This window comes from Herpailurus yagouaroundi, unplaced genomic scaffold (assembly GCF_014898765.1).
Source record: "Herpailurus yagouaroundi ecotype Mexico unplaced genomic scaffold, PumYag 161, whole genome shotgun sequence".
Classification (NCBI taxonomy): Eukaryota; Metazoa; Chordata; class Mammalia; order Carnivora; family Felidae; genus Herpailurus; species Herpailurus yagouaroundi.
In genome coordinates, this window is record NW_024412402.1 from 17,192,248 (window position 1) to 17,220,221 (window position 27,974).

At 40.5% G+C, this 27,974-nt stretch overlaps 1 protein-coding gene across 2 annotated transcripts; it reads right to left on the reverse strand.

Moving 5' to 3' along the window:
* Nucleotides 1–743: 743 nt before the first annotated feature.
* On the reverse strand, nt 744–27,974 carry LOC121035601 (prostate and testis expressed protein 2-like). 2 transcript variants are annotated; one of them, XM_040483455.1, is made up of 6 exons: nt 27,761–27,974; nt 24,173–24,399; nt 6,634–6,657; nt 6,147–6,287; nt 5,638–5,829; nt 744–930 (listed from the first exon to the last, which is right to left on the reverse strand). In XM_040483455.1, the coding sequence occupies exons 2-5, from the start codon at nt 24,228–24,230 to the stop codon at nt 5,639–5,641; spliced, it is 414 nt and encodes a 137-aa protein (XP_040339389.1). In that variant the 5' UTR covers nt 24,231–24,399; nt 27,761–27,974; the 3' UTR covers nt 744–930; nt 5,638. The 2 variants fall into 2 exon arrangements, with proteins under 2 accessions (XP_040339389.1, XP_040339388.1); XM_040483454.1 differs by lacking the exon at nt 744–930 and having other exon boundaries at nt 4,260–5,829.

Consider the following 27,974-nt stretch of genomic DNA (forward strand, 5'->3'; position numbering starts at 1 on the left):
GAAACCATGTGGATCTAGTGCGTTTTTGGGAAATGACAAGAGCTCTTTTATAATTTTATCTATTTTTTTTTTTTAAATAGAAATCAGTTTGTGTAGATTTTCTAATTCTGCTTGGGTCAGTTTGGTAAAAATTCTATTTTCCTAGAAAATTACTTATTTCAACTAGATGTTTATATTCATTTGCATAGGATTATACAAATTAGTTTGAAACTTAATTTTTTTAAAATTTTGTTTAATGTTTATTTGTTTTTGAGAGAGATAGAGCATGAATGGGGGAGAGACAGAAAGAGAGGAAGACACAGGATCTGAAGCAGGCTTCAGGCTCTGAGCTGTCAGCAGAGAGCCCGACATGGGGCTTGAACCCACAAAGTGAGATCATGATCTGAGCTGAAGTCAGACACTTCAACGACTGAGCCACCAAGGTGCCCCATGAAACTTACATATTTTTAAAAATTTCCTTGTTTTGGATGTTTATTTCTCCTTTGCAATCTCTAATATTTGTATTTGTGCAGTCTTCTTTTTTTTAATTTTTTTAATGTTTATTCATTTTTGAAAGACAGAAGAGCACAAGCAGGGGTGGGGTGGGGGGTGGGGGTGGGGGACACAGAATCTGAAGCAGGCTCCAGGCTCTGAGCTGTTAGCACAGAGCCTGATGAGGGGCTCGAACTCACAAACCATGAGATCATGACCTGAGCTGAAGTCAGATGCTCAACCGACTGAGCCACCCAGGCATCCTGTGCAGTTTTCTTTTTTAAGTAACAGGTTAACTTGTGATTTGCTTATTTAGATAAAATTTTTAACTCATTTGTTGTACTTACTTCCTGTTTTCTACCTGTGGCAGACATATCCTAAGGAATGGGATGTATCCAGTGAGTCACAGCCTTGAATAGCCCTCTCCCCTTGAGCGTAAGCAGAACTTGTGTCTTGCTTCTAACCAATAGAATTACCAAAGGTGATGGAATATTATACATATTATTATGTTTCATTATATAATATAGATTCAATCTTAGCAATTAGGAGAGAGACCTTCCCACTGGCCTTGAAGAAGCAGTCATATTGTAAATTGACTATGGGAATAACCGTGTTGCAGAGAACTATGAATGGCCTCTTGGAACTGAAAGAGGCCCTAAGCAATAGCCAGAAAGAAAACCAGAACCTCAGTTCTACTACTACAAAGAGATAAATTCTTTTTTTTTTTTAATATAATTTATTGTCAAGTTGGCTAAGATACAGTGTTCACAATGTGCTCTTGGTTTTGGGGATAGATTCCTGTGATTGTTTACATACAACACCCAGCACTCAAACCAACAAGTGCCCTCCTCAATGCCCATCACCCATTTCCCCCTCTCCCCTGACCCCACCCCCCATCAACCCTCAATTTGTTCTCTGTATTTAAGAGTCTCTTATGGTTTGCCTCCCTCTCTCTCTGTAACTTCCCCCCCTCTTCCCCTCACCCATGGTCTTCTGTTAAGTTTCTCAAGTTCCACATATGAGTGAAAACATATGATATCTGTCTTTCTCTCAGTGATTTATTGCACGTAGCATAATACCCTCCAGTTCCATCCACATTGTTGAAAATGGCAGGATTTTATTCTTTCTCATTGCCAAGTAGTATCCCATTGTATATGTAAACCACATCTTCTTCATCCATTCATCAGTTGATAGACATTTAGGCTCTTTCCATAATTTGGCTATTGTTGAAAGCACTGCTATAAACATTGGGGTACATGTGCCCCTATGAATCAGCACTCCAGTATCCTTTGGATAAATTCCTAGTAGTGCTATCACTGGGTCATAGGGTAGTTCTATTTTTAATTTTTTGAGGAACCTCCATACTGTTTTTCAGAGTGGCTGCACCAGTTTGCATTCCCACCAACAGTGCAAGAGGATTCCCGTTTCTCCACATCCTCGCCAGCATCTCTTGCTTCCTGAGTTGTTAATTTTAGCCACTCTGACTGGTTTGAGGTGATTTTGATTTGTATTTCTTGATAATGAGTGATGTTGAGCATCTTTCGTGTGTCTGTGGGCCATCTGGATGTCTTCTTTGGAAAATGTCTATTCATGTCTGCTGCCCATTTCTTTGCTGGCTTATTTGTTTTATGGGTGTTGAGTTTGGTAAATTCTTTATAGATTTTGGATACTAACCCTTTATCTGATATGTCATTTGCAAATATCTTCTCCCATTCCATCAGTTGTCTTTTAGTTTTGTTGATGGTTTCCTTTGCAGTGCAGAAGCTTTTTATCTTGATGAGGTCCCAATAGTTCATTTTTGCTTTTGTTTCCCTTGCCTTCAGAGACTTGTTGAGCAAGAAATTGCTGTGCGTGAGGTCAAAGAGGTTGTTGCCTGTTTTCTCCTCTAGGTTTTTATGGTTTCCTGTCTCACACTTAGGTCTTTCATCCATTTTGAATTTATTTTTGTGTACGGTGTAAGAAAGGGGTCTAGTTTCATTCTTCTGCATGTTGCTGTCCAGTTCTCCCAGCACCATTTGCTAAAGAGAGTGTCTTTATTCCATTGGATATTCTTTCCTGTTTGTAAAAGGTTAGTTGGCCATACATTTGTGGGTCCAGTTCTGGGTTCTCTCTTCTATTCCATTGGTCTATGTGTCTGTTTTTGTGCCAATACCATACTGTCTTGAGGATTACAGCTTTTTAGTACAGGCTAAAGTCTGGGATTGTGATGCCTCCCGCTTTGGTTTTCTTTTTCAACATTACTTTGGCTTTTCGGGGTCTTTTCTGGTTCCATACAAATTTTGGGATTGTTTGTTCTAGCTTTGAGAAGAATGCAGGTGCAATTTTGATTGAGATTGCACTGAATGTGTAGATTGCTTTGGGTAGTATTGACATTTGAACAATATTTATTCTTCCAATCCATGAGCATGGAGTATTTTTCCATTTCATTGTATCTTCTTCAATTTCTTTCATAAGTTTTCTATAGTTTTCAGCATACAGATCTTTTACATCTTTGGTCAGGTTTATTCCTAGGTATTTTATGGTTCTTGGTGCAATCGTAAATGGGATGGATTTTCTTTCAGTTGCTTCATTATTGGTGTATAGAAATGCAACCCATTTCTGTACATTGATTTTGTATCCTGCGACTCTGCTGAGTTAATGTGTCAGTTCTAGCAGCTTTTTGGTGGAGTCTTTCCGGTTTTCCATGTAGAGCATCATGTCATCTGCAAAAAGTGAAAGTTTGATTTCTTTGCCAATTTGGATGCCTTTTATTTCATTTTGTTGTCTGATTGCTGAGGCTAGGACTTCCAACACTATATTAAACAACAGTGGTGAGAGTGGACATCCCTGTTGTGTTCCTGATCTCAGGGGGAAAGCTCTCAGTTTTTCTCCATTAAGAATGATACTAGCTGTGGGCTTTTCATATATGGCTTTTATGATGTTAAGGTATGTTCCTTCTATCCTGACTTTCTTGAGGGTTTTATGAAGGATGCTGTATTTTATCAAATGCTCTTTCTGCATCTATTGACAGGATCATATAGTTCTTATCCTTTCTTCTATTAATGTGATGCATCACATCGATTCATTTGTGAATATTGAACCAGCCCTGCAGCCCAGACACACTACAAAGAGATGAATTCTACCAACAAGCCAAGAGTTTAGAAGTAGATTCTTCCTAAATTAAGTCTTCAAATGAGAACATGGCCTGGTCTACCCCTTGACTGCAGCCTTGTGAGATTCTGAGCTGAGGACCCAGCTAAGCGATGTCTGGACTTCTGACCTATAGAAACTGTGAGATAATGTGTGTGTTTAAGCCACTAAGTCTATGGCACAAAGCACAGAAAGTAACACAGCCATATGAAACAAATACACTACCTCTTAGATTTCTGTTTTTATTTATTGACGGTTCTTTCTCTTTTCTATTTACTTTGTTCTTGGTCTGCTACTTTGAGTTGCATGTTTAATTAATTTCTTACTTTTAAAATTTTATGTGTATTTAATGCTATGAATTTTCCTCTGATAAATGCTACTGCTGTATTCCATAGTTTTTGATATATCATGTTTTCTGTTAAGAAATTCTGCATTTTTGTGTGTGCGTCCTAGATTTTCCTTTCAACATAAGAGTTGCTTAATAACATGTTTCTATATTTCCAGGCGGTGACACATTTTTGGTCTTGTTTTCAGCTTCCACTTTATTGCGTGTGGTAAGTGAATATTGTTATATTATTTCTATTTCTTGGAATTTGAGTATTTCTTTGAGGACTTGCAAAGATTTCCCAAGTTTAGATATTTGAAAGAACTCATCAGACTTCATAGAACATACATATTCTCTAAGAACATAGTTAGAAAGCATACTGAATACAGACTTTATTTAAAGACAAAGGATACAGTGCAGCAAAAAAAAGAGAGGGCAGACAAACTTTAGGGAAATCTGGGAGACATTCCATGTGCAAGCTCCCAGGACTCATCATTTACATACATACAGATTGCCCTCTGTCACTGGATTGAACAATCACAATTTATGTGAGGGATCTCAGCTTCAGGAGTAATTTAAACAGAAGTTCTTAATGAGGGTGCATGTGGTTGGTAGGGTGGGGTGTGGTTATAATGCCTCTCTGACCATGTGATCAAGCCATGTTGGGAAACAGTTTATTTATATTAGCAAATAAAATGACACTGGGATTTACCGGGGGAGTTTCAGACTTTAAAGAGAACATCATAAATGTATTTTTATCCTGGCCAAAAGTCCAAGCATCCACTGAGAAAAATATAGCCTTTTACAGTTCAGATGTAAATCAACTCTATCCTCCAAAGGGCTAATATATGTGACCAATCTTTGTGAATGTTCCATGGGCACTCTATTATCTGAGTTCAGGATTAGATGTAGGTTTATAAGATCCACCTTAATAATGGTATTGTATATGTGTTTAATCTCCTTGCTAATTATTTACCCACATGATCTGGTGATTAGCACGCATTTCTTTTTCTCATCATATCTTCTATAATTTCTATAGAAGAGTTGTTACCAAAAGTCATGGCTGTGGTATTGGCTGCCTCAATTTTAATAATTTATATCTTTATTGTAGATTAGTGGCTTTAATAACATGAAGTATATATTCTCTCTTTTGATGATCTGGAGCATAAAATATAGGCTCATGATCCATATTAATTTTTAATATATATTTTCCCATGCATTTATATTTGCACATTTTTAATTGCTTTGATTTGGCCATATTTCTGGAAGGCAGCTATGCTCACCACTATACCACCAATGCTGACTATTTGGCCATATTTCTGAAACATCATAGAGTTGGATTTTGCTCTGTTTACCAAACTAAGATCTTTTTTTAAATTAATTTGGCCGATATGTTTAGTCAGTGCAGTCAGGTTGTTTTATGGTGTGTGTGTTTGTGTGTATCTTTTCTACTTTATGGTCTGTTTCCATTTATACTATCTCTTTTTTTCTCTCTCTTTTTTGTTTGTTTGTTTGTTTGTTTGTTTGTTTATGTAATCTCTACATACAATGTGGGTTTGAACTCATAACCAAAACTCCAGAGCCCCATGTTCTTCTGACTAAGCCAGCCCCTATATTATCTCTTTTTCTAGTTCAGGGGGAGAGTATTATTTAAGAAGATGTGTATTCCCATATAGTTTTAAAATCTTAAGCACATGTTTATCTTGATTTACCTCATGACTTTTCAGCCATCAAATCTATCCCTTTTCCAAATTTCACTGTAGTATCCATATTTATATTGCCATTATTACACAAGTCAGCATGATTGCAGCAAAATGTTTCTCTCAGTAAGTCATGGTATATTTGGAACATTCCCTCTTCACAAGGATTACAAGACAGTTTTGTATATCGGTACAGATATCTCCCTAAAGAGAGAAGAAAAGTAAAGGTAATTGCCTTACTTAATCACACTGTTTCCCTGGCAATGATGGCTCTCAAAAATCTCATTGGTTTTCTGTAGCCACGGATGAGCCCCAAACTGTGCCTGCATCTCATCTCGGTCTCTCTAGACAGGATCAGGCAAAAGACATCTGCCTCCCACACAGGCTCCACCCAAGGTCGGGGTATGGAGAATTCCATTTTCCCAGCCTCTCTCATGGTCCCTGTTCCCTCCACACCTTGACCTCAAGGAAGGTGGGCACCACTGGTAATTGTCTTGTGTCTCTCTCTCCCTCTCACTTACCTGTAATTTTATCATTATAGTAATAGTGATCTATGGTACAACTCCTGTTATATATCATTAGATTGAACTTCCAGCACTTTTTCAAGTGAGTGAGGCATTTGAATCCATCAAAGAAGTCACAGTGATAGCAAAACCGAATCCCTAAAGAGAGAAAAGATTTAAAGCAGAGCTCTAGGGAAAGTAATTCTGCTACCTCTCCTGTCAACATTTACACTGGTGAGGTATAGATGTCAAAGAAGGAAGCTGACACCCTTCCCAACTTCTGCCAGGGGTCCTTACTCCCCTGAGTGGGTGACAGCTATGACTCCAAGGATTCAAGACTCCTCTCCCCTTCACCGAAGTCTGGGGGCATAAAGAAGACATTAGAGCACTGAGTGCAGAGAGTGGAATATAGTCAGGGATGGTAGAAAATCTGTGAAAAAATCAGGAATGTCCCCTCTCATTGTGCCATTATTTATCCAAAAACTGCAAACCAACTACACCATACCTTTTGATGTCAGGACTCTGTCTCCTATGAAGAGAAGAAGAAAAATTCTCTATCAGCCATTTTACACTAGCTCAAGAGTCAAGTTGAGAAACCACCTCGGTTTCCTCCCCATATAGCCTCTCACCACCCATCACTGCCTCCCTCACAGGTTTTACCTTCATCCATGAAGAGCACTGTGAATATGCCCAGCAGAAGCAACTGGAACATCCCGGGGCCCATTCCTAAGATGGTCCCAGTGAGACGTCCCAGCTTTATTTATTCCCATCACCTGCCCTCAGGCATCCCACTAGATCACATGATTTCAGATCGAGCCACCTGAATCCTCTCTACCACGTTCCCAGGAGACGGTACATCCTGTCTGCATTTGCATTTCTCCAGATACTTGGAACTCAGCCCACCCAGACAGCTCACTTCACTTTAGTAGATCTAGCATAAGGAACTGACTAACGTTCGTGTAGAATCTCTCTCCCTAGTACCTCTTCACTTCGCTTGTCGTTCTATTCGTTGGCCTACACGGAGCATGTCTAAGCCCACGTTCCAGGACAGCCTTTCACATGTAGCAAACCTGGGGGCCCTGAGCCTTGCGAGGGAGTGGCTCAGTCCCTTTCAGGTACCAGAACCATCCAGACACTGGCCTCAGCATGACCTCCAGCGGTACTCCCTCCCTCCCAAAGTGAGTCGTCACTGCCATCAGGATACTCCAGATGTGGTCTGACCGCCCAGCATTAACACCACTGTGAGAGATGGATGGGGCAGCACAAGAAAGGGGGATGCAGAGGTGAAGATGATCAGTTTCCCTTCAGCTTTATTCACTAATTTGTTCAAGGGAGACAAAGACCGGAAATGATTCCAGTGGGAGAGATGTACACTGGGGATTATGGGCAGAGAGGAAGACATATTTGGATTAGTCACTAGAAAGGGGACAGACGGGGAAGGGAGCAGGGTGGGTTGGAAATGAGCTTTCCCATCAATCCCCTGCCTTTGCGTCACTTCCTCCAGATGGTGCCACACATTTGTGCCTCCCTCCTTCGTCTACTAAGTGTCACTTTGTCACCGAGGCTTTCCAATATACACACATGTAAATAGAAAATATTTGTACATACGTGCAAAACTCCCTTACCACACTTGCCACGTCCCTTTCCCGTTTTCTCCGGCATGCTCAAGCCGCTTTGTCATTCTAAGACTTTCCTTATTTATGTTTTCTTGTCTCTTTCCCCTCTCAAGAACGAAAGCGCCTGAATGCAAGATTTCCCTGTGTTGTGTGTGCTGCTTTCTCCTCAGCACTGGGATGCCTTGCAATTATCAGATAGGCAAGACTATCTGATGAAAAAGTGAATGCATCGTTGGTGTGGTTAACCCGAGACACGAGGGAACGGTGAAAAGCCCCTAGTACCAAGTTGCGGGATGACCTGTGGTTGGTGGTCACCACGGAGAAGACAGGCGACGGCAATGGCAGATTCCCCTGTCTTGGGGACAGAGTGAGTGTGGGGCCCACTTATCTGAGTGGACTTATTCCCAGAGCCAGACACATGCTATTCCCAAGTACGATCCCTCACATAATCTTCGCCAGGAGGGTACTCCCTGTACATCTGGGATGGAGGCCCAAGGGTGCTACCTACCTGCTACGTGACCTTAAACAAGTTACTCATTTCTCTAGGATCTGGGACCTCACAGGTGAAATCAAGGGCTGTCAGAGGTATATCAGCTGTAGTTATTAGGACTTAATAAATTCACATATGATAATGGTCAGTAAGACCCTACTTGGTGGCAAACATTCTTGATTTCTTTGACTTCTCTGAACAACCACATAGCTTACAAATAGTTGACCTCATCTTCAAGTGTGCTTGAAGCCCAAGTACACTTAGAGATGAAGTATTATTCCCCAGGGAACAAGGTTGGACCCGGTGAGCCATATCCTTCCACTACATCATGCTGTTTCTTTCCTTTACAATCCGAGAAGGGTTGTACATGATACGTATGAGATTCTGGTTCCTTATTGTGAAAATTGTGACTTTATCAGTGTACCTGTCTTCCCTGTTGAATGTGAGGCCCAGAAATGGTGGGAGATTCAGGAGCTGGTGCCCTGGTAAATCCCTTTAAACGGGCTAACACCTGAGTTGCCTTCCAGACTCAGCCAGAAGCTTTGGCTGGCTGCTTAGCCTTTCAACACTTCTGTCCTCAGGATCTTAGTGTGTGCCTCCGACAGACCTTGGACACCCGTGGCCACCTCTCCCTCCCACAGAGAGAGAGCATGTGCTGTCCAGGCATTCTTTCCTCCCCGCCTCCATATCTGAGCCCCCAAAACTAGGTTCCCAGCCCTCCCCTGGGGCCTCTCCTGGGGCTGAGGGTCTGCACCTTCTCCCCTCCACCCCTGGCTCCTATTTTTCCAGCCTGCTGCCCCTTCCTAGATGGGTGGTTTGGGAACTCGCTGTCCTGCTCTTTGCTGCTCCCGCCCTGCCCAGAGGCTCAACCTGTACCCACGTCCTATCTCTGCAGACAGAGGAGAAGGTAATGGACTTGAGGCCACATTTGGTTCCTTTGTAGTCAGCCCGTGGTTGGGCTCACTTTGTCCCTGCAGGAGGGCAGCGAAGGGGCAAAGGATACAGGGAGAAAGAAAATAAAAGCAGAACACCACCCCCACTCACACAGAGAAAGTTCCCTGCAGAGAGCAATATCCCCTTCAACTATTTCTGCCAACCTCAGACAAGCACTTTCCCTGGCCCTGCTCAGCAGGGAACACACCTGAGGGTGGGATCATCTGGTCCCAGGTGAGTCCACGACAAGAGGGAGCCTTGCTTTATTACAGGACTCCATCTGAGCCCCACACACCCAGAAAAAAGGACATGTGTGACGGAGGTCCAGGCACGTTTCTCCTCCATGACCATTTCCCTTGCACGCAGTGCAAACCTGCCTCACTGCCGGGCCAGCAGGGGACATGGGGTCTGGCTGACTCGTTCTCCTGGCCGGCCCTTCACCCAGCCCTGCCTCAGAACCGCACTCCCTCTAGTAGCTGGACCCACCCCACATCACTGCCCTGCATGCCTGGGTCTCACTCCAGAAACCCTTGCCGTCCCCCCATACTCAACCCAAAGCAGCCCCACTTCCCTCCTTTCACTGTCCTTCAGACTTTCTCACTGTGGGCAGCCTTGAAGGTACCGTTTTCCCCAGTGGGTCAAATGGAGGAGTTGGGCATGGAAGCAATAGAGCCCCATGTCTTTATTTTATGCCTAAGAAACAGGACTGAATTGCAATTGCACTGCAGTGTGAAGACAGAGGGAGATCCTGATCTGGGTGCTCTCAGCTGTCAGGTCAGGGATCAGGTCTGGTTGGTGCTAACAGAGCAAGAAATGGGAATTCAGGGTCAGACATGGATTCTGGGTCACCACTTCCCATCGATTCAGCTCCTACCACATGCCCTGCTTTGGAGCTTAAGTCATCTAACCAACTTGACAGTGGATGGATTGTGGGGAGGCCAGGAGTGACAATGGACTTCTTCAAGAAGACTCCTTCTCAAAAGCCCCTATTTCCTGAGGCTTTTCTTACACTGAGTCAGCAGGATTTCAGTCTCTAAGGCAGTGAGGCTTTGCCCTGAAGTTCTGTTCCATTGCCCCAGCCCACTGCCTAACACTCCCCTGTTCCAGTTGTTGCCCACCCCGTTTTGGAGTGATGAGTACGGGATGGAAGGCTGCTGCAAGCCACCCCTAACAGCAGTTCTCGACCAACTTCCAGGACTGCGGTCACAGTAAATGCTCATGTGCTTTCTTTTTTTTTTTTTTTTTTTTTCTTTTTCAAAATGTAAGTTAAGCTCTAATTCGTTAACATATAGTGTAATATTGGTTTCAGGTGTCAAATTTAGTGATTCATCACTTACATATAATACCCAAGTGTCAACATAACAAGTGCCCTCCTTAATACCCATTACCTATTTAGTGTGCTTCCCTCTACAGGCCTCTAGGACATTGACCAGTCAGTGTGGAGAAGAGGGACTAGAAGTTATAGTGCTCCCGAGTTATTCTGCTCGGGAGCAGTATAACTTCTGCCTGTTCTCATCTACCCAAGAAAACCCTGGTGTGCAGGAGAGTGAGAATATTGACCTAGGTTCACACAAATTTGTTAGAAAGTTATACTGGGAAAACTTGGACCCACCACTGTGCAACATAACTCTATGAAATTCACTATTTCTATTTCCCAAGCAAAAGTGAACAGAATATTCTGTCATATATGCTCCCCCAATGCCAAAGCACAAGAATATAACTGAGGTAAGATAATGGAAGATTTGGGTGTGTGGGAATCTCAGGAATCACACACATCCCCCTAGCCTGAGTAGGTGTCAGATGCATCAGCCAACAGACTACTCTCAGAGGTCACCTGTCCAAAGAGGGCCATAGCCCAGGAGCTGCAGCTGAGGCTCTAGCATGGCAAGGAGACAAACCTGGCAGTGGGGTTAGTGCAGGAGTGACCTGCTAAAGGTTAACTATCTTTAAGGCTTAGAGTCATCTTGTCTGGGAGTAAACAGGAAGAGAAGATCAAGAACAATTTCTTCTAGAATGGCCTTTGAAGTCAGAGACTCTGGTTCAGAACAGACTGGTTTCTCTCGGATGAGTGAGCAGCAAGAAAATTAAATGAATTCCAATTTACCAAAAACAAGGGGAGATCTGGAGTTCTAAAATCCAGGGTGACCAAAAATTGAAGGAATATCTAAAGGATTGTGTAAAATCTCTAAATGAATCTCAACTGAAACGTTCTGGGGATGTTCTCCTTGTATCTCTTCCCCCATCTCCAAACCTCCCCTCTCATTGTGATTTTCTGAGCATCTCCAAGTGCTTTTCTAGATCCCAAAGTCCTAGGCACAAGTAGTTTCTTCTAGGAAAGGGCATAAAGAGCCTGATTCAGGATTATCAGAAGGGACTCTATTCCCAGACCAAGCCCAGAGTCAGGCACAGCTTCCAGGATTTTGAATGCTGAGTCAATTCTACCACTCTCCCCTTGCTTTCCCAAAGGCCTGACCCTGGGTCTCCCAGATCTCCCTATTTGCCCCTATTTTGCCTTTGAAAGATAAAATTCAACTCCTCAACCCTTCCCACAATGACTGACTGCATGAGAGCATCCAAGTCAGAGAAAGACTGGGCACAGAGGGGCATAATTCTTAAATGCTGCAATTATGGCATCTAAAATACCAAGCTTGTGCAATGCTCACCTTCCAGGGTCTCACTCAGTGGTACCACTGCACCTTTGTTTCGTCTCCTTGCCTATACTTCCCTGACCTTTCTTTCTTGACAGGAACTTTTCTAAGTAATACGTGTACTCCCACTGAAACCAGGGTGCAGCAAGGGTGAGGTTAACAATAGTTTCTTCTCTGCTTACCTGGCTGCCAAAGAGGAGGACTTCTGGACCACAAATTTTTCCTGTTACTACAAACAACACGTTCTGCCCTAGGGCACAGAGACCATTTAAGAATCAAAACTGCTTCTTCTTTGGACAGCCAAGCTCCATAAATTTAAAGCAGCTGCTTTAGAAGCTGTTGTTTGCATAAGAAAGGTGATCGCCCCATAACCATTGTGAGTCACAAATTTTTACATAAATTAAAAAAGCAGCTCCTACATCTACCTTTTTGATTTGGGAGGTGAGAGTGATGATCCATCGTTCTGTGTTCCCTCTTTGAAAGAGAATATCAAGAATATCCAGTCTTGGAACACCTGGGTAGCTAAGTTAGTTAAGCATCTGACTTTGACTCAGGTCACGATCTCACAGTGTGAGAGTTTGAGCCCTGCATTGAACTCTCTGCTGTCAGCACAGAGCCCGCTTCGGATCCTCGCTGTTCCTCCCCCCCTTTGCCCCTCCCCTACTCTCTCTCTCTTTCAAAAATAAACAAACAGTTTTTAAAAAGAATATCCAGTCTTAAAACGTGGTTCTAAAAACAGCAGTTTCAGGGTTTCAGCCAGGTCTTTTGGTAGCCATTGGTTGGCAATTGAGTACCAGATACTCTGTTGCTTGAAAAAGATAGTAAGATCCATGGCCTGGTTTTTCTGTTCATCAGGATGTGTGTGCATGTGTGTACATACATGTGTGTGTGCAGGTGCATGCATACCATTATTTTCCTGCTGAATGACTGAGAAGACTGGGGAGGAAATATACACCTCATGTTGATGAGCAGTCTTAAAGGGGAGGCAACTTGGCACAGAAACACCACCTAGGACCGGTTCCATGGGTGCAGAGACCCAAACCCCTCTTGAATGGCATGCCAGTGGTAAAGACCTCTGGACCACAGAGTGCTTCTATCGTTCTCCTCTAGATTACAGAGGATCTTTTCCTTAAGTACAATCCCTATGGCTACCTGAATAATTCACTTTGGGGGAAACAACTTGTAGATTATTATATGTCAGGATATATACTAGTGCAGAGAAAGTAGATCTGCTGCTGATGGCAGGAAGTAGGGCACCTGAGGATACCTGTTCTAAAGGGGGGGGATTTATACTATGGAGGATTTAAGAAAGGTATGAACCTGAAGACAGACAACCATAGTCAGGAATTGGGTTGTGCCCATGAAGGCCCCACTGGTAACGGATTTTCCTTTGTGTTACATCCCTTGAACCATGAGAATAGGCATAGCCTGTGTACAGGTGAAAATTTTTGTTTCCCTTGTCAAACAATCCTTCTCAACTATCATAACATTCTAAAGTTTCAAACATCCATACACCCCTTTACTGTGGTATTACTAGGAATAAATGAATGGCACAGAAGTGCAGCCCCCCCCCCACTTCTATTCCTCAGCTGAGCCATGAACCATGACAGCAGCATCTTCTCAGTTGAGCATTATGCTTCAGACCACCTGGGTTCGAATCCCTGGTCTGTCTTTTACTAATGATGCAAACATGCCCAAGTTGGTTAATGTTTCTGTGCCTTCCTTTTCTTATTAAGAAAGATAATTACACTAATTACAGTATAAATTTACACTAATAACTGGGTTAATTTAAAAAATAATTATATTAACCTCACAGGGATTTTGTGACAATGAAATTTGATGATGCATGTAAATAGTGTCTACTACAAGAAAATGCTCATTAGATGCTTATGATTATGATTAGTATAGCTGACGCTTGAACAATGTGGACGTTAGCAGCACCAATGCCCTGCTCAATCAAAAGTATGCATGTAACTTTGACTTCCCCAAAACTTAACTGTTAATAACCTACTGTTGATTGAAAGCTTGACCGATACGCGTTTTGTATGTTACAAGCATTATACTGTATTCTTACAATAAAGTAAGCTGGAGAAAAGAAAATGTTATTAAGAAACTCATAAGCATCAACTGATGAATGGATAAAGAAATTGTGGTTTATATACACAATGGAGTACTACATGGCAATGAGAAAGAATGAAATATGGCCTTTTGTAGCAACGTGGATGGAACTGGAGAGTGTGATGCTAAGTGAAATAAGCCATACAGAGAAAGACAGATACCATATGGTTTCACTCTTATGTGGATCCTGAGAAACTTAACAGAAACCCATGGAGGAGGGGAAGGAAAAAAAAAAAAAAAAGAGGTTAGAGTGGGAGAGAGCCAAAGCATAAGAGACTCTTAAAAACCGAGAACTGAGGGTTGATGGGGGGTGGGAGGGAGGGGAGGGTGGGTGATGGGTATTGAGGAGGGCACCTTTTGGGATGAGCACTGGGTGTTGTATGGAAACCAATTTGACAATAAATTTCATATATTGAAAAAAAAAAGAAACTCATAAGGAAGACAAAATACATTTATAGTACTATAGGAATACTTATTTTAAAAAGTCTGCATGTAAGTGCAGTTCAAACCTATGTTGTTCAAGGGTCAACTATACAGCCAAAGAATTCCAGGAAGTGGCTAAGATGTAGTTGAATAAGAGTTCCGATGGAGGTGAAGCGAACGTGGAACATCAGCTACTGCATTTAACTGGCATAGAAGTGAATATGATAACACAAATCCCTTTTACTCTCAAATAAACTTGCAGTAGAAGCCCTCTGAAGGGGCATTTACAAGGAGCACAGACTCAAAGCCCAGAGAGATGTTTGAATCTCTCCTGGATCAAGCCACTGAAGTGGTCAGGCCTGAGGCAGAGGGGCAGCAGAGAGTGAGAGAAAGCCTCTGAGACCTGGATTAGACGCTGCCTATGATTTCAAAGCGACTGATGACAATCCTTTTTTCTCTCCTGAAAATAACATTTTTTTTAATTTAAATTTTAGTTAATCAGCATACAGTGCAATATTGGTTTCAGGAGTATAATTCGGTGATTCATCACTTACATGAAACACTCAGTGCTCATCACAAGTGCCCTCCTAACACCCATCACCAATAGCCCTGGGGTGAGTTTTTGGTCTTACAAATAGTTGCAGATATCGACATGTTCAATTTCTGACCACTTACCTGAGAGAGAAAAAAAAATTCCCTGTGTAGTTATTGAGGTTAGAGAAAAGGTAGAGGAAGCAGAGGAGAGGGTCACACAGCATAGCACTGGAGAAAGTAATGGCTGATGGTTTTGACAGTAAAATATTATTATGGACATTTAGATGTCTCAAGAAGTGCTCTGATAATTTGTTAATTTGAGGAGAAAGAGAGAAGAGATATTACATTGACTTGGAGGAGAATATATAAGGCTTAGAGTTGACATCGCAGGCTTAAGCTTAGCTTTCTTTATCTTATTTTTTTATGTTATTTTTTTTCATCATGGTAAGTGTACTCTTCAATCCTATTCACCTATTTCACCCATCCCTCCACCTGCCTCCTCTCTGGCAACCATCAGTTGGTTCTCTATAGTTAAGAGTCTGTTTCTTGGTTTCTCTTTTTCCTTTGCATGTTTGTTTCTTAAATTCCATATGAGTGAGATCATATGGTATTTGTCTTTTTCTGACTTCTTTTGCTTAGCATTATATTCTATCCATGTCATCACAAATGACAAGATTCCATTCTCTTCTATGGCTGAATAATATGCCATTGCATACATGTGTATGTTGTGTGTGTGTGTGTGTATACACCACATCCTCCTTATCCATTCATCAATTGATGCATACTTAGGCTGCTTGCTTACCTTGGCTATTGTAAATAATGCTGCAATAAACATAAGGGTATGTATATCCTTTTGAATTAGCGTTTTTGTATTTTTTGGGTAAATACCCAGTAGTGCAATTACTGGATCATAGGGTATTTAAAATTTTGAGGAACCTCCATATGTTGTCTTCCACAGTGGCTGCACCAGTTTGCAAGAGGGTTCCTTTTTCTCCACATCCTCACAAACACTTGTTGTTACTTGTGTTTTTTATTTTTACCATTCTAACAGATGTAAGATGATTATCTCTTTGCAGTTTTCATTTGCATTTCCCTGATGATGGATGATGCTCAGCATCTTTTCATGTGTCCACTGGCCATCTGTATATCTTCTTTTGACAAATGTCTGTTCATGTCTTCTGCCCATTTTTTAAATGGATTATTCATTTTGGGGGTATTGACTTGTATCAGTTCTTTATTTATTTTGGATACCAATCCTTTAGCAGATATGCTGTTTGCAAATATCTTCTCCCATTCAGTAGGTTGCCTTTTAGTTTTGTGGATTATTTCCTTCACTGTGCAGAAGCTTCTTATCTTGATGTAGTTCCAATAATTTATTTTTGCTTTTATCTCCCTTTCTCAGGAGACATACCTACAAAAATGTTGCTATGGCCAATGTCAGAGAAATAACTGCCTGTGCTCTCTTCACGGATTTTTATGGTTTCAGGTCTCACATTTAGGTCTTTAATCCATTTTGAGTTTATTTTTGTGTATGGTGTAAGAAAGTGGTCTAGTTTCATTATTTTCCATGGGACTTTCCAGTTTTCTCAACACCATTTGTTGAAGAGACTATTTTTATTCCTTGTATATTCATTCCTCCTTTGTCAAAGATTAACTGACCATATAATTATGGGTTTATTTATGGATTTTCTATTGTTCCATTGATCTATATAAGTATTTTTATGTCAGTACTATACTGTTTTAATTACTACCACTTTGTAATATAACTTGAAGTCTAAAATTGTGATCCCTCCAGTTTTGTTTTGTTTTTTTCAAGACTGCTTTGGCTACTTGAGGTCTTTTATGGTTCCATACAAATTTTAGGACTGTTTATTCTAGTTCTGTGAAAAATGTTGTTGATATTTTGATAGGAAGTGCATTAAATCTGCAGATTGCTTTGGTTAGTACAGACATTTTAACACTATTTGTTCTTCCGATCCATGAGCATGGAATGTTTTTCCATTTCTTGGCATTGTCATGAATTTCTGTCATCAGTGTTTTATAGTTTCAGAGTATAGGTCTTTCATCTTGTTGGTTAAGTTTATTCCTAGATATATGATTGTTTTGGGTGCAACTGTAAATGGGATTTTCTTAATTTCACTTTCTGCTGCTTCATCAGTAGTGTATAGGAATGCAAGAAATTTCTGTACATTGATTTTTGTTTCCTGCAACTTTATTGAATTCATTTATCAGTTCTAGTAAGTAGTTTTTTGGTGGATTCTTTAACATTTTCTATACATAGTATCACATCATATGCAAATAGTGATGGTTTTAGTTCTTCCTTACCAATTTGGATGTCTTTTATTTCTTCATGTTGTCTCATAGCTGCAGCTAGGATTTCTAGTACTAGTTTGAATATAAGTGGTGAAAGTGGACATCCTTGTCTTGTTCATGATCTTAGGGGAAAACATCGGTTTTCACCATTGAGTATGATATTCACTGGGGGTTTTTTCATATATGGCCTTTATTATGTTGAGGTATGTTCCCTCTAAACCTACTTAGTATAGGGTTTTTATCATGAATGGATGTTGTACTTTGTCAAATGTTTTTTTCTGAAACCATTGAAATAATCATATGGTTTTTATTCTTTCTCTTATTGATGTGACATATCCTGTTGATTGTTTTGCAAATATTAAACCATCCTTGTATCCCGGGAATAAATCCTATTGATCATTCTGTATGATTTTTTTAATGTATTGTTGGATTTGGTTTGCTAATATTTTGTTGAGGATTTTTGCCTCTATATTCATGAGAGATATTGGCCTGTACTCTTTTTCTGTGGTGTCTTTATATGGTTTTGATATCAGGGTGATACTGGCCTCATAGAATGAGTTTGGAAGTTTTCCTTCCTCTTCTATTTTTTTGGGAATAGTTTGAGAACAGGTATTAACTCTTCTTTAAATGTTTGATAGAATTTGGCTGTGAAGCTCTCTGGTCCTGGACTTTTGTTTTTTGGGAAGTTTTTTAAATTACTGATTCAATTTCATTGCTGGTAATTGCTCTGTTCAAATTTTTCTTTCTTCCTGTTTTAGTTTTGTTAGGTTTCTAGGAACTTATCCATTTCTTCTAAGTTGTTCAATTTGTTGGCATATAGGTTTTCATAATCTGTTACAATTGTATTTCTGTAGTGTTGGTTATTTCTCCTCTGTCATTGGTGATTTTGCTTATTTGGATCTTGTTTGATGAGTGTGGCTAGAGATTTATCTATTGTGTTGATCTTTTCAAAGAACCAGCTCCTGGTTTCATTGATCTGTTCTATTATTACTATTATTTTTTTAGTTTTGGGTTTTCTTTTTCTTTTTCTAGCTCCTTTAGGTATAAATTATGTTGTTTATTTGAGATTTTTATTTTTTTAATTTTATTTTTTATTTTTAAAATTTACATCCAAATTAGTTAGCATATAGTGCAACAATGATTTCAGGAGTAGATTCCTTAGGGTCCCTTACCCATTTAGCCCATCCCCCTTCCCACAACCCCTCCCATTACCCTCAGTTTGTTCTCCATATTTATGAGTCTCTTCTGCTTTGTCCCCCTCCCTGTTTTTATATTATTTTTGTTTCCTTTCCCTTATATCCATCTTTTTTTCTCTTAAAGTCCTCATATGAGAGAAGTCATATGATTTTTGTTTTTCTCTGACTGACCAATTTCACTTAGCATAATACCCTCCAGTTCCATCCACGTAGTTGCAAATGGCAAGATTTCATTCTTTTTCATTGCCGAGTAATACTCCATTGTATATATATACCACATCTTCTTTATCCATTCATCCATTGATGGACATGTGGGCTCTTTTCATACTTTGGCTATTGTTGATAGTGCTGCTATAAACATGAGGGGTGCATATGTCCCTTCAAAATAGCACATCTGTATCCCTTGGATAAATGCCTAGTAGTGCAATTGCTGGGTCGTAGGGTAGTTCTATTTTTAGCTTTTTGAGGAACCTCGATACTGTTTTCCAGAGTGGCTGCACCAGCTTGCATTCCCACCAGCAGTGTGAAAGGGATCCTCTTTCTCCCCATCCTTGCCAACATCTGTTGTTGTCTGAGTTGTTAATGTTAGCCATTCTGACAGGTGTAAGGTAGTATCTCATTGTGGTTTTGCCTTGTATTTCCCTGATGAGTAGTGATGAACATTTTTTCATGTGTCAGTTGGCCATCTGGATGTCTTCTTTGGAGAAGTGTCTATTCATGTATTTTGCCCATTTCTTCACTGGATTGTTTGTTTTTTGGGTGTTGAGTTTGATAAGTTCTTTATAGATTTTGGATACTAACCCTTTATCTGATATGTCCTTTGCAAATATCTTCTCCCATTCTGTCGGTTGCCTTTTAGTTTTGCTGCTTGTTTCCTTCGCTGTGCAGAAGAGTTTTATTTTCATGAGGTCCCAGTAGTTCATGTTTGCTTTGGTTTCCCTTGCTTCCAGAGATGTGTTGAGTAAGAAGTTGCTGCGGCCAAGATCAAAGAGATTTTTGCCTGCTTTATCCTTGAGGATTTTGATGGCTTCCTGTCTTACATTTAGGTCTTTCATCATTTTGAGTTTATTTTTGTGTATGGTGTAAGAAAGTGTTCCAAGTTCATTCTTCTGCATGTCGCTGTCCAGTTTTCCCAGCACCACTTGCTGAAGAGACTGCCTTGATTCCATTGGATATTCTTTCCTGCTTTGTCAAAGATTAGTTAGCCATACATTTGTGGGTCCATTTCTGGGTTCTCTATTCTGTTCCATTGATCTGAGTATCTGTTCTTGTGCCAGTACCATACTGTGTTGGTGATTACAGCTTTGTAATACAGCTTGAAGTCTGGGATTGTGATGCCTCCTGCTCTGGTTTTCTTTTTCAAGATCGCTTTGGCTATTCGGGGTCTTTTCTGGTTCCATATAAATTTTAGGATTATTTATTCTAGTTCTGTGAAGAATGCTGGTGTTACTTTGATAGGGATTGCATTGAATATGTAGATTGCTTTGGGTAGTATCGACATTTTAACAACATTTGTTCTCCCTATCCAGGAGCATGGAATCTTTTTCCATTTTTTTGTGTCTTCTTCAATTTCTTTCATAAGCCTTCTATAGTTTTCAGTGTATAGATTTTTCACCTCTTTGGTTAGATTTCTTCTTAGGTATTTTATGGTCTTTTGTGCAACTGTAAATGGGATCTATTCCTTGGTTTCTCTGTCGCTTCATTGTTGGTGTATAGGAATGCACCCGATTTCTGTGTGTTGATTTTATATCCTGCAACTTTGCTGAATTCATGAATCAGTTCTAGCAGTTTTTTGGTGGAATCTTTTGGGTTTTCCCTGTAAAGTATCATGTCATCTGCGAAGAGTGAAAGTTTGACCTCCTCCTGGCCAATTTGGATGCCTTTTATTTCTTTGTGTTGTCTGATTGCAGAGGCTAAGACTTCCAATACTATGTTGAATAACAGTGGTGAGAGTGGACATCCCTGTCTTGTTCCTGATCTTAGGGGGAAAGCTCTCAGTTTTTCCCTATTGAGGATGATATTAGCATTGGGTCATTCATACATGGCTTTTCTCGAGGTATGCTCCTTCTATCCCTACTTTCTTGAGGGTTTTTATCAAGAAAGGATGCTATATTCTGTTGAATGCTTTCCCTGCATCTATTGAGAGGATCATATGGTTCTTGTCCTTTCTTTTATTGATGTGATGAATCACGTCCTTTTGCGGATATTGAACCAGCCCTGCATCCCAGGTATAAATCCCGCTTGGTCATGGTGAATAATTTTTTTAATGTTTTGTTGGATCCGAGATTTTTTATTTTTATTTATTTTTTGCTTCTTGAGGTAGGCTTGCCTTCCTATAAACTTCCTTCTTAGAACTACTTTTGTTGTATCCCCCAAATTTTGGACCATTGATTTTACTTGTTTCCATGTAACTTTTGATTTCTTGGTTAACCCATTCGTTGTTTAGTAGCATGTTATTTAACCTCCGTGTATTTGTGCTCTTTCCAGATTTTTTCTTGTGGTTAATTTCTAGTTTCAGAGCATTGTGGTCAGAAAAGATGCATAGTATGACTTTGATTTTCTTGAATTTGTTAAGGCTTGTTTTGTGACCTAATATGTGATCTATTCTGGAGAATGTTCTGTGTGCACTTGGAAAGAATGTGTATTCTGTTGTTTTAGGATGAAATGTTCTTAATATATCTATTAAATCTATCTGGTCCAGTGTGTCATTCAAAGCCACTGTTTCCTTGTTGATTTCCTGTTTGTATGATCTGTCCATCAATGTCAGTGCAGTGTTCAAGTCTCCTACTATTATTATATTATTATCTATTATTTCGTTTGTTTGTTAGTAACTGTTTTTATGTATTGGGGTGCTTTCATGTTGGGTGCATAAATATTTATAATTGTTATATTCTCTTGTTGGATTGTCCCTTTCATTATTATACAGTGTCCTTTGTCTCTTGTTACAGTCTTTGTTTTAATGTTTATTTTGTCTGATAAAAGTATTGCTACTCTGGCTTTCTCTTGACATCCATTTGTATGAAAAATGTTTCTCCAACCCCTCACTTCCAATATGCAGGTGCCTGTAGGTCTGAAATAAATCTCTTGTAAGTAGCCTATAGACAGGTCTTGTTTTTTGTTTTGTTTTGTTTTGTTTTGATCCATTCTGTCACCCTATGTCTTTTGGTTGGACCATTTGGTCCATTAACATTCAAACTAATTACTGATAGGTATGTATTTAGTGCTATTTAGTTACTTGTTCAGTGTTTTTTTTCTATAGATTTTCTCTAATCCTTTCTCCCTTGCTCTCTTCTCATGATAAGTTGACTTTTTTAGTGATACACTTGGATTCCTTTCTCTTTATTCTTATGTATCTATTAGTGGTTTTTGATTTGTGGTTACCATTAGGTGTGTACTTAAGCTCTTCTGCATATAGCAGTTTATATTAAGTTGATGGTTACTTAACCATCTGTACTCTTAACCCATTCTGTACTCTTCTCCCTCCCACATTTTAAATATATGTCCTATATCTATAGATATTTACTTCCTTTTATTTTATGAATCTCTTGACTGATTTTTAGAGAAGTACTTGTTTTCACTGATTTTGTGTCTCTACTTTTCATACTCTCACTTACGGTCTTTCCTTTCCACTCAAAGAGTCTCTTTTAATATTTCTTGTAGGGCTGGTTTATTGGTCATGAACTCTAATAGTTATTGTCTGAGAAACTCTATATTTCTTTCTACTCTGAATGATAACCTTGCTGGATAGAGTATTCTTGGCTGCAGATTTTTCTCTCTCGGTACTTTTGAATATATTATGCCACTCCCTTTGGCCTGAAAACTGTCTGCTGAAAAATCTACTGATAGCCTAATGGGGTTTTCCCATATGTAACTACTTCTTTTCTCTTGCTGCTTTAAAAATGTTTTTCTTTACCATTACTTTCTGCTATTTTAATTATTATATGTCTTGGTGTAGACCTCCTTGAGTTGAATTTCTGGGGGAATCTCCGTGCCTCTTATTTCCTTTCCCAGATTAGAGAAGTTTTCAGCTATTATTTCTTCAAATAAATTTTCTATTCCCTTTTCTCTCTCTTCTTCTTGAGATCCCTATAATGTGAATGTTACTATGTTTGATAGAATCACTGAGTTCCCTAAGAGTATTCTTAATTTGCATAATTTTCTTTCCTCTTCTTTGCTCAGCTTAGTTATTTTCCATTACTCTGTCTTAGAGATCATTAATTTGTTCCTCTGCTTCATTTAGTCTACTATTTACTCCATCAAGTGTATTATTTATTCATTTATTTTGAGAGAGAGAGAGAGAGAGAGCATAAGCAGGGGAGGGGGCAGAGAGAGAGGGAGAAAGAATCCTGCTTGGGGATTGCTTTTGGTGGTGACCATGGTGGCAAAGCATAAGCAGCAAAAGGAGAACCTAGGATAGCTTTCCTGAAGCGGGGCTTGAACTCACAAACTGTGAGATCATGACCTAAGCCCAAACCAAGAGTGGGATGCTTAACCGACTGAGTCACCCAAGTGCCCCCTTTATAAAAAATTTTTTGTTAAGTTTATTTGTTTATGTTGAGAGAGACAGAGAGAGAGAGAGAGAGAGAGAGAGCCTCAAGCGTATTTTAAATTTCATTTATTGTGTTCTTGATCTCTGATTGGTTCTTTTTTATATCTGTGTTAAGGGTCTCACAGATGTCTTCCACTCTTCTCCAGTCGAGTATCTTTATAACCATTATTTTAAATTCTCTTATCGGGCATATTACTTATGTCCATTTCGCTTAGGTCTCTCGCTGTGGTTTGCTCCTATTCTTTCATTTGGGACATATTTCTCGGTCTCATTTTGTCTAACTTTCTGTGTCTGTTTCTGTGTGTTAGGAAAGTCAGCCACTTCTCTTGCTCTTAACAATAACAGCCTTATAAAGAAGTCCTGTAGTGCCCTGCAATGCAGTGTCCCATGTTCCTCAGGGCCTGGCGCTTCAGGGAGTGTCTCCTATGTGTGTTGCATGTGCTCTGCTTTTGAGTTTTGCCTCTTTTTCCTACAGTACCATTGTCTACAGAGGCTCTCTTTGTCTATTGGTCCCCAGCAGGGGTGGGGTGCATTTTAGCAAGGTGTGTGGTGGTCTGCTTACAAAATGAGGCCTGCCCCTGCCGCTGCCAGAATTAAGGTCCCGCAATACACACAGGTTAGATGTGGTACTGGCAGGGTTTGCATGAGAAGGGCCCACAGCACCAAGACTGAGGCAGGTATGACTGGGAAGGGCAGATCTGCTGAAGCAAGCACTGCTTGACGTAAGCAAGTTAGGTAGTGAGTGTCCAAGCCCTGCTGGTTCCTGCGGGTGGCTGTGTGTTTGTGCTGAGCAGCAGGGGAGGGAAATGATGCTGCTAGCTCCTTTCTTCCTGGAGGGGTCTCTCCAGGTCCCGCTCTGAGATGAGCAAACACTCTCCCTCTCATCTTCTCCCAGCATTTTCCCAAGTCCTGGTCCTACAGCGTATCTGCACAGGCTGTTTGTCATGCTGTCTCTTTAAGGATAGGGATTCCATTTCCTAAAACCCTCTGGGATCTCCCAGAGCCAAGCCCACCAATTTTTAAGATTCCAAGCTTTAAGTCCTGCTGGTTATAAAAACTCATGAAATTCAGCCCCTCTTGCTTTCAAAGGCAAATGTCCTCCCTGCTCATGGGCTCTTCAGTGTGAACGTCTGTCTTTTGCCCTTCTCTGTGCCACCAGCTCCCTCCCCACCGTGTATGGTCATGATCCATTTCACTCCCAGACTGCATCTTTGCCCTTCTTACCTTCTTTGATGTGGCCTAATTTTAGTTTTGGAGTTTGTTCTGCCAGTCTTCGGATCATTTTTCTGAGTGATTTATGCTGATGAGAGTGTTATCTGGTTGTATCTGTGGGACAAGGCAAGCTTAGGGTCCTTCTACTCTGCCATTTTCCCAGCCAACCTCTTAAGCTTAGCTTTCTTGACATCGCCTAGGCCCTGAGGTCCTGCACACAGGTCCTGAGGCTTCTGAGCCTGGGAGAAAGAATAAAAAAGAATAAAATTTATTTTACTTTTGGCTCCTGCAATAGCCAACTTTATTGCCCATGGGTGAATTGGTATTTGTTTCACATGGAGAGCAGAACAAAGTCAGGAGATAATACTCAAAGATTGACATTCAAAATGAGATTATGTAGAAGACAACAGTTTTAGAAGCCAGATAATTGTTCTGGAAAGAAAGGAAAAGAAAAGGGATTTATAAATTCTCTTTAGCTCCTCCTTTAACAATTCAACAACTAAAACTGGAGAACTCAGCAAAAATTCCTTCATGGTACAGAATGACTGTCCTATAAGACTGTGATGTCGAGGTCTACTCTGTCATAGAAGGGTATGTATGATTTAGAGGAAGTAAAAATAAATGGCCTCCCTTTTCCAGCTTTCACATTTTGCTACCAGATGTGCTTTGTTAGATCTGCATGGCACAGTAGTTTTATAATAATAAAATTTTTAAAATAAGAAATACAAGAAGAATTCACATAAATATCCAGACTTCTAGATATTTTACGGCACACATGTGGTATTTTTAAGCATCAAGGATTTGTCAATACTGAACCCGAAATACCCCATGGCTACAATCCACCAGAACTCAATACCTGCTGTCCTTTCCAACTAGGGTCACCCGGTTTCTTACAGTCTCCACTACTCTATATTTTCTCCCAGATACAACTAATTAAATCTAATTTACATTATTTGTTGGCATTTGAGCTTGGGTCTGACCTAAGAGATGATATCAGACATGTATAGCAGAAAGGAGTATAGTGAGAGTGGAAGGTACAAGAGTGAGTTTTTGAGGCATAATTCCTAACTTCAAACTCCACTCCTCATTTAGTAGATGTGTGGCTTCTGTGCCCTATTTCTTCATCTATAAACAGGAAAATACTATCTTAGGACTGTGGTAATAGTTACACGAGATAATATACCCCTAAAGAGCTTGCTACAGCGACTGGTACGTCAGAATTTCTCTACAGATGTTAGCTGTTCTTAATGACATCATTTCCATACTCATATCTACATCATCTGAACACATTTGGTTACTCGCCTTCTCTTTCCCTGTCACTCGAAATTCCTTGGTAATGGTGCCTAGCCAAAGTTCAAATCCTCCTTCTCAGGCATTGGCCCTGTACCCCTGGAAACATGAAATTTTCAGTATTTTGTGGCAAGGATCAAAGGCAGACACTCTGCCCTGCTGCCTGTCTCAGGATTTTAGCTGAGGTCCCAGGAAAGTCTGCTATAACAGCTGGTGTTCTAGATCTAAGACAGAACCCAAACCTAAGTGCTATAGACCTTCTTTGTGTTTCTAGATGAGAATCTACATCCTTTAACAAAATACTACATGTCTGAGTTGTGAGTTTATAAGCTATCTTCATATTCCCCTCTTCTCTAACCCTTTCTGACAGAGGCTTGGGGCCTTACAAACCTGGTCACTACCTACCTATGTACATACAGGTGACTCTGATTGTATCTAATCTCACCTAGCAGTCACATCCAGAGTATCAGTAATTTTCCTTTTACAAGGAGATAACCTGTATTCCATCACAAATTAGAATAAGACAAATCAAAACCAAAAGCAAATGAAGCTATCATGGCATAGAAAAATCACAGAATAGAAGATTAAGAAGAAAAGAGCAAATGAAGAAAGAAGTCTGACTCAGTCTTACTCTGCTCAAAAGAATATTCTGTCTTTGAAGCCAAATCTCTTGGAACCACTGAAAAGCACTTTCAGAAATTAATTATGCAGCATCATTTCTCAACCAAATACGTTTTAGTTTTTAACCAAGTGCGTTATTTTTAAACACATTTATTTAAACTTCTATAAAAATTTTAAATCATAATGTAACATATGCCTGCTATAAAATTTTAAATAATACAGGAATGTAAAGGGGTGCTTGGGTGGCTCAGTTGGCTAAGCATCTGACTCTTGATTTCCACTCAGGTCAGGATCTCATGGTTCATGAGATCAAGCACCACATCAGGCTCTGTGCTATCAGCACAGAGCCTGCTTGGAATTCTCTCTCTCCCTCTTGCTCTCTACCCCTCCCCCTGCTCGTGCACATGCACACTCTCTCTCTTTAAATAAAGTTTTAAAGAAAATACAGGAATATAAAAAGAAGTTGATGATATTGCCATCCTCCAAAGCTCCCTCAAACCACATATTTTCAAGGTAATCAGTTTACAGTTACCAGTTTGTGTGATTACAGCAGTTGGAGTTAAAGTCCTAAGATGACAACCAGAACAGGGAGCCTCCTCCACCAGCACAATGGAGACTCCAGTAGACATGGTCCCTCTGACACACTTTGTCTGGTATGCACCCCCCCTCCCCCTGCTGGGTAATGTTGTGATTGCCACAGAATGAGGCTGCTCTTGCTGGTTCCTTTCGACAGAGAAGCAGAGGCTCTGCCTCAATGCTCTCATTCATGCAGTAAATATCTACTAATCCTACCTCTGAGTACCAGGCACTGTCCTAGGAGCTGGGAAAACAATGACAGATATGATAGTCATGGTTCCCACTCTCAAGAAATGAATATGCAAGTAAGTAAAAGAATAATTATGAAGTGTGTTTACGTGCTATGAACAAACCAAAGAGAATACTGGAACATAAATACAAAAATCACAGGTGGTCACAGATGAGCTCTGGGGACGGCAACATTAAGAGAGAGAAGGATGGTGGCACTTGGGTGGGTCAGTCAACTGAGCTTTCAACTTCGGCTCAGGTCATGATCTGGCAGTTCGTGGGTTTGAGCCCCGCATCGGGCTCACGGCTGTCAGTGCAGAGCCTGCTTGGGATCCCCTGCCCCCTCGCTCCCTGCCCCTCCCCTGCTCATTCTCTCTCCCTCTCTCTCTCTCTCTCTCAAAAATAAATAGGGGAAAATGGAAGCGTCTGAGCTATACTTTGGGTAGATTGTAGGTGATCTACTAGAATGGAGAAAAGGGTGGATATCAATGACTCTCAGGTATCCGGTATGTGCAACTGAGTGTAAGTGTCATCACTCACAGGGAGAAATCCCCTCGCTGAAGAATTCTGTCATTGTGGCATGAAGAAGGGAGGTAATTCAACTTTGTACATATTATATTTGAAAGTAAAGTGAGACATTCAAGTAAAAATGGCAAGTAGACAGTAGCTATGTGATCATGTAGCTCAGGAGAGAAGACTGGGATGTAAAATTAAGATGGCAGGATATGGGAGAAGGCGGTAGGTGTGATGGTTAATTTTAGTGTCAGCTAGGCTGGGCTAAGGGGTACCCAGATAGCTGGTAAAACATTCTGTCTGGGTGCATCTGTGAGGATGTTTCCAGAAGAAAGTAGCATTTGAATCAGTAGACTGAGTAAAGAAGATCACCTTCACAAATGAGGGTAGATACCATCCAATCCATTGAAGGCCTGAATAGAACAAAAAAGCAGATGGGCAAAGCAGATGGCTTAAGCCAGTACAGCCATCGAAGATCCTGGTTCTCAGGCCTTTGGACTCAGATTGAATTGCACCACTGGCCGGGTTCTCCAGCTTGCAGATGACTAATTGTGGGACTTCTTGGCCTCCATGATCACATGAACCA

Coding starts and splice junctions, on each gene's coding strand:
- LOC121035601 (XM_040483455.1), bottom strand. CDS start 24,230: ATGATCCGAAGACTGGCAGAACAAACTCCAAAACTAAAATTAGGCCAC. Junction 6,658..24,172: donor ATTAGGCCACATCAAAGAAG/GTAAGAAGGGCA, acceptor TTCTCTTCATAG/GAGACAGAGTCCTGACATCA. Junction 6,288..6,633: donor CAGAGTCCTGACATCAAAAG/GTATGGTGTAGT, acceptor TTCTCTCTTTAG/GGATTCGGTTTTGCTATCAC.